At 33.7% G+C, this 7,183-nt stretch overlaps 1 protein-coding gene across 1 annotated transcript in view; it reads right to left on the bottom strand.

The window, feature by feature from the left end:
- LOC144447919 (retinoic acid receptor gamma-like) overlaps window positions 1-7,183 on the bottom strand; it is a 55,259-nt gene that overhangs the window by 8,274 nt on the left and 39,802 nt on the right. The window contains exons 2-3 of the mRNA XM_078138016.1: window positions 1,170-1,252; window positions 373-514 (exon numbers count right to left, since the gene is read on the bottom strand). Coding sequence (XP_077994142.1) covers window positions 373-514; window positions 1,170-1,252 — 225 coding nt within the window. The remainder of the gene's footprint in view (window positions 1-372; window positions 515-1,169; window positions 1,253-7,183) is intronic.

Raw genomic sequence — 7,183 nt, 5'->3', positions numbered from 1 at the left:
TCTAGCAGTGATCAACAGTAGGTTCACTGCACTTTCCAGAGAAATGAGAAAATGCTTAAAATTTCAAATGAAAACATTCTGACCTTTGTGCCCAATTTGATGCACCACTGACGCACACAATTTCTAGTGACACACCACAATTTGGTGTTCCCCTATCTCTTACTATGTTGTGGTGACTAACAAGAAATCCCAGTTTTTCTCATTTTGACTCACAACAACAAAATTTGGCTATCATTAGACGGCATACTGATTCTGATCAAATAGTATTTCCAATAATGAGGATAGTAAAACTTGTGTATTTTGACTTTTGGGCACGTGAAGAATTAAACCCCCATCCGTTATTTCATGCAAAAATAAAGTTAACCCACTTACCATCCTTGGACATTCCAAGTTCTATACATTTTTTGTAACGACACGATGGGCACCGATTCCGTTTAGTCCTGTCAACTTCACACTTGCCGCCACGAATACATACATACTCTTTCTGTCTACGAAGACATCGGCGAAAAAATCCCTAGAAGAATAAAGATTTTTTTTTTTAAATGCGATACAGGGGAATAAACGGTCCCTTAACTTCATAGGGATTATCGTCCAACTTGAATGCATAAAGTGAAGAATTTCAATAATTTCTCTATGAAAATTCATGATCACAATGAGCAGCTGGTGATTTTGGTAATAAATTTGGTATGTGTGGACGTGTGAATGTCTGTGGAATGCATGTGTTCTTACAGAAAGTTGATATTTATGCATATGGTATATAATATTTTGGACAAAACATGATCGGATTGAGGCTTGTTTGTTACTATTACTGAAAAGCCTATACTATTCATTTGACTTAATTATACAAGATTAGAACATTGAAATGCTCAATGACTGACAACCAAACTGGTGGCTAGCACCTCCTTTAAATATACAATACACGTATTTGAAAGTTAATTTTTTAATCATGGTAGTGAATTTAGTTAACCCATACAGCAAACAATATATCTTTTATTGCACACTCAAAAAAAAAAAAAAAAAAAAAAAAAAAAAATGCCTCAATGTTTCAGAAAAATTAACTTTTGAGAGAGAACATTGTATTGCCTACAAGAAAACATAGTATCCTATCCAAGTCAAAATTTGGGCAGTAATGTTAACCATTCCAACTTTTCAAAATATATCTTTCTTACCTTACAGCCTTCACAAGAAATGATCCCATAATGCACCCCTGATGACTTGTCACCACATATCCTACATGCTACACTGGGAAAATCTGTAACAGAAATAAATAAGAAAAGTTCACTACAATTTATCAAACAGTATATATATATATATACGGGCATTTGAACATAAACACTTTCATTTAAGCACTTTTAGCATCAAAATTCATGGTTTAAATCCACACTGCTTATTTCAATGTACAGCCATCGTTTGCGCGAGATTCGACACCAACAGAAAATGTGTATGGCGCCCTCAATAGGCCATAGTATAATAATCTTTTGTTTTACCTCCTCAGTACCACTGAGACAAGCATATTTCTGTGAGTGTTCTGTTTACGAATAGTTTGGATTCCATTGAGTGAATGTACAGAATCAACAAACATTCTCTTCTCAAGTTATTTATAAAAAATTCAGGAATAGTTGATAGCCCTTATTAATCAAATTCCATGATGTTAAATCAGGCCAATCACAGTATACGTTACAATATATGTGTCACGTGTACCTTTCATTCACAGTGATATGAATTAAGTCATTGTACTGAGCGATGGGGTGATACATGGGACAATGGCTAAATAGATCACATGGCCCTACATCACACTGACCTATGATGTCATTAAAATGTGTGACGTACCCGTCTCCATTTAGGTCACCAGTGGTTCAATATGTACATAATTTATATACACGTAGCATACTTCAGCCATAAAATTCATCAAAATTCAAAGGCTGGTTTTTTTTTCCCCCTTTGGAATTTAACTTTTTAATGGTACTTTGTGTGACTTGCAGTGTGTCCTCCTCAAAGCCAACTTGACGTGTGCCATTGATGCTCACAAGTTCAAATACGTGACGTGATGTGATGTGACGTGACGCAGCAAACGTCGGTGTTCTTGTATCTCTTATCATGTGAAATGCCAGTTTTTTCTCATTTTGACAACAACAAAAGTTGGCTATCATTTTAGATGGCCTACTTGTGACCTTTGTAATCTACCATTGTCAAAGTGTAGTGATATCATCTCTAATGTTGTAATTTATCGTGTAGGAGTTGAAAATCTGTCAAACTTGTGAGCTTTACTGTACATGTACTTGCACGTCTGTGATTTGTAACATCCGATACGTTATTAAAGTGGTCATATGGATGAGGATTTCGGATTTTTTAATTAATAAAACAATTTTATCATGACTTACTACTTGTAAAATCAATGCGAAACAACATATGCCAAGTCCTTGTTTGTATTAAACTCAATAAATTGCAAAAGATTTTAATAAACGTGTAAAATCTTTGTTATCGTAAGAAATATATGTACAAATTCTTGCAAAGTATTGAGTTACAAAGGCAGATTTTGTCCATGTTGTTTCACATTGATTTTTTAAGTAGAATGCCACGATAATTTTTTTTAACTTTTATTTTATTAAAAAATCCAAAATAAATATCCAATCCTCATCCATATGGCTACAGCTTTTACTTGATATGATTATAATATGTCAACGTCTGAACACAGATTTGATAAATTCAGCACACGTATTGTAGAGTAGAAAAAGATACTTGACTTAATTATTTACCATAGTACTGATTGAGTTACTCTCGTTTGGAATCTACTTTTGAAACAGACTACATAGCTTTCGTTAAATCTCTCCACAAGGAGGTCACCTGACCAAATGAATTAACATCATTGCGCTGATGACGTCTGACTCTGAGAGATTCAATGAAAGCTAATTAGTCACTTCAAAAACTAGATTCTAAAAAAAAGCAACTTTATCATCACTATTATTGAATGTATTGTATACAAATTGTGTAGCCATTCAGGCTACCATCCACAGACACCACCACGCAATGTAGTTTGTTTTACCCTGAAGAAGGTAATTTGTGTATTGCCGAAATGTTGGTATTAATAAAGATCACCTGAAGATTTTACGTTGAGTTGAGTACGTCCATCATTTTCACCTCACAACTTGTCAACATTTTGATGTACTCCCCCACTCACCTCTAATGACTTCAATCATCGTTTGGTTACCCAGACCTTAGCAAAAACACTGAAATAGTACAAAGTGCTAATAGACAACCTAATGTTCTCTAGTGAGAAGTACTATTCCCAGCTCTGAAGTACGATGAAAACTAAACATCTTTCTAGAAGCTAGTAGTCTAAGAGCTCTTAATGAATCATCTCAAATGAGGAGTGAACTATGTACATGTATATATTCACAGATGGCATACGTTTCTCTCTATGTAGCTAGCGACTCATTTCAACCAAAAATTACATTTTTTATTTCAATGCACAAATTGACATAGCAAATTTTTAATTTCACAGCAATAACTCATTCTATATATATATATAATTTCTAATTTTAGTACATACATGTATATACTTGCTGGATCGACTGCAATATACAACATGTACTAACGGGTTCACACTAAAATCGCTTTTGTCTGTTTCGCAAATTTATGAACGTTTCCATAATTCATCCATTATACAGTTATGTACCTGTACACAGTGTAGCCTACAATCAAAATCTGGTTGTCTTACGTGATACTCTCTAAGTCTTACTAACAACATGTTGTCATGACAACTTTTTTAAAGATCAGACAAGCAATCAACTTTGAATCAAGAATAACAACAACAACATCAGTGAAACCTTGAAAGTAGCCCTGCAGGTTTCAGCTGTTTAATCATGGCTTCTATAAATTACTCCCTTGGAATTAGTAGCGTTAACCTTTACGGTATAAAATCATCAATTTGTAGTAAAGTACGTAGTTGACGTACGTGTAACATCAACCAAGTTGATAAATTAAACACATTACATGCATGCTCTATTCATGTTCAACAAAAAACAATGGAATATATACTCTGGTCGATCTACATCACGACAACGCATTCCTAAATAATTGGTTCGAAATATGAGTCAAAACGCTCAAAATTACCATTACTTTCCCCAATTTTGAAAAAAATATTACTGGCGATGGTGTAATTATATTATTAATCTCCAATAATTTTCTTCACTCAGACGGAAAATACTTGTGACCTAAGGGTTGTCACTACAAGGCCATTGACTCATAGTGACTAAAGACCCCTTAGGTCACTCATGTTTTCCTTGGCTGGAAGAAGAAAAATATTGGGGAATAACATGAATCTGACATGTACATTTCATTTCCAATTACAGCTTCAGGCTCATTTGTCACAGTTCACTCCATTTCAAACTGATCAGTTTCATAACAAATCAAATATTCATCATTTTGTGTTATTCAATATCGCATCAAAGTTCTCCCCCTGACTAGAATTAAACAGTATGGTATACAAGATTTAGAACATAAAATATACACAATATGTTGATTTATACAAAGTCTAAGAAATGACCAACAAAATTATCTTTCACTTAGTTTACTCTCTTTAGTATGATTCTCAGCCCTCTGTTTTATAGAATTTATCCCCCTCCACACCCCTCCTTGTTTGGATGTAGCCTATAGGCCTGCACTGGAATATGATTTTTAGTACATTGGTTTCAAATGGAAATTAGTATCTGAGTAATGAGAAATAGTTCAACCTGAACAAAGGTACACATGGACATTAACATATGATATCCTATATTTCCACACACACACACCCCCCCCCCCATACACACATTTCAGTATATACATATACACACCTCTACTTTGGAATATGATTTTTAAAGGAAAACTGGACTTATTAACATTCCAAATGTTAGATAAATCATCCTGGGTGATGAACAACTGTTATTACTGAAATTTGTTATTCTTGTTGCTAAGCATTATTATTTATATTTCAAAGTTTACAAAACACCCAGATTTGATGGCATACAAAAAAAATACTTGCAGAATATATACAATGTAGATTGTAGAGTTTCAAATTGTAGTTAGTAAAAGCACAGTAAATGCACCTATTAAGAAAGAAAGTTTTTGAAATTGATAACTTTAATAAGGAAATTTTGTCTAAAATTTCCATTTACGAAAAAGAGATGTATCGTTATCTTTGTAATAAGCCAAATCAAAATATTATTAAATACAAAAAAGAGAGAAGATTTTTAGCCTATTGGTTTCAAATGTGAATTAGTGTCTTGAGTAAAGATAAACACTTCAACCTAAACCAGGTAAACATACATGTAGGCATTCACACATCCTAAAGCTCTTATCAAATTGTACAGCAAAGGTGATTGTCAAATCTAAGCCAATATTATTTGACTGAGAGTTCTAGATCTCACTTCAGACAACAACATAACACTGACATACTATCTAGAGTTTAATGTGTGTTTAGATAACACAGATAACAGAAATGTATATGTGTCTTGTCAGCCTTGGCATTGACCTCAACTTTTTACCAACTGTAGACAGGAGCAGATGGACAGACAGACAAGATAACATAACATACATAGCTCACATTACTTGCTTTCATCTGGGATCAGTCTCTGCTGTGAATTCAAATCTGTATGGCAAAGATAAAATATCTGATAGGCCGTACAAATGACAATTGGCCAATATTGTATACGGAAATGCTAGTGTCACACCCCCACCCCACCCCCACCCCCAATTACAATGACTTGCTATCTACTTAGTTGTACATACATGCACATGTACAAGTTCCAATTCCTCAATATCATGTACGAAAACTCGAGTGTCACACTAAGACAACCCCTTCACCCCACCCACTCCACCCCCATCCCCAATTACAATGACTTGACATCTACTCAATTATACATACATACATGTACAAGTTCCAATTCCCCAACATCTTTTTACAGAAATCATACTACCATACTAAGATTTCCCCATCCCCACCCATCTCCATCCCAAAAACTGACTTCACATCTGAGATATTGTACCAAATAGAGTTGTACTTATTGAAAAAGAAAATCAGATGTGAAACCAGTCAAAAAATCCAAACCATTTTTGAACTCAATTAGTACCAATATTGTATAGAGCAACCCTACTCGTCAAACAGACACCCTCCCCCAATCCAAACACCCCTCCAAACTCACATGACAGAGCATTAACTAACTATATATTTTTAGTTTCACCTTTATATGTTTTATTTATATAACATTTGTAGGCCTATCATCCACAGTAAATCAATTAACCCCGTATTAGTGTTATATACTGCGTGGGCTAAAACATGCAGACATGCAATAACGTAATTCAATAGATATCATATCAATCACTGTATCAATTTCATCAACATTTCACGATTTTGTAAAAAACAGGATATACTTTGTCACTTTCCAAAAAAAAACCACAGGATATCACACATTTCATCATAAATGTCACCTAAAAGTAATGAACATCAGGTCAATCTACTATCTGATGTGACATCAATTGTTCCAATTCCACATTTTCAAAATCTATTAATTACTTACCCGGTTGTGACGTGTGTTAATTTAGCGAGAATTAAATCGACATGAAAACCCATATGACACTCACGAATAAAATTTACGTATTAAAAATGAGATGATGACAACGGTTTTTAATCAACTTCACTTTTGATGAAAATCTATCTCCCATTTCAAGTCTTAGGACTCCATTTCTAGATTAACTATAGTGACATTTCCAAAGTATACACATTTTGCTTTCATAGCAAAGAAAAATACCAGACACTTTTAGTACACAAAATTTATGTCAATGGATACATATACATGTATAAGTAGACACACCATTTCTCTGATGGAAACTTCAGCTTCAATTACCATAATGATAAACAGTCCATTTGGAGATTAAAATGTATTCACACATGAAGTTTCAAGGTTTGCGAAAATACATTTATTTTTTTAAGCTAAAAATGGAACAAACAGCTCATTACAAAACTCATACACAGATAGAAAAAAAAAGTTTAATAGACTTTAGTGAATGATTTTTTTTGTCATGTACACTCCTTTCCTGGCTAGTGTCATTAGTAAATAGCTAAGAAAAGCACCAACGAGGAGAATTCAGTTGATATCTTCCTAGTCTGTAAAAAATATTTCACTCTTATTATAAACATAAAATG

Source organism: Glandiceps talaboti, chromosome 17 (assembly GCF_964340395.1).
Source record: "Glandiceps talaboti chromosome 17, keGlaTala1.1, whole genome shotgun sequence".
Lineage (NCBI taxonomy): Eukaryota > Metazoa > Hemichordata > Enteropneusta > Spengelidae > Glandiceps > Glandiceps talaboti.
The sequence above is the reverse complement of the archived record's forward strand: the minus strand, read 5'-3'. Positions and strand labels throughout refer to the sequence as shown.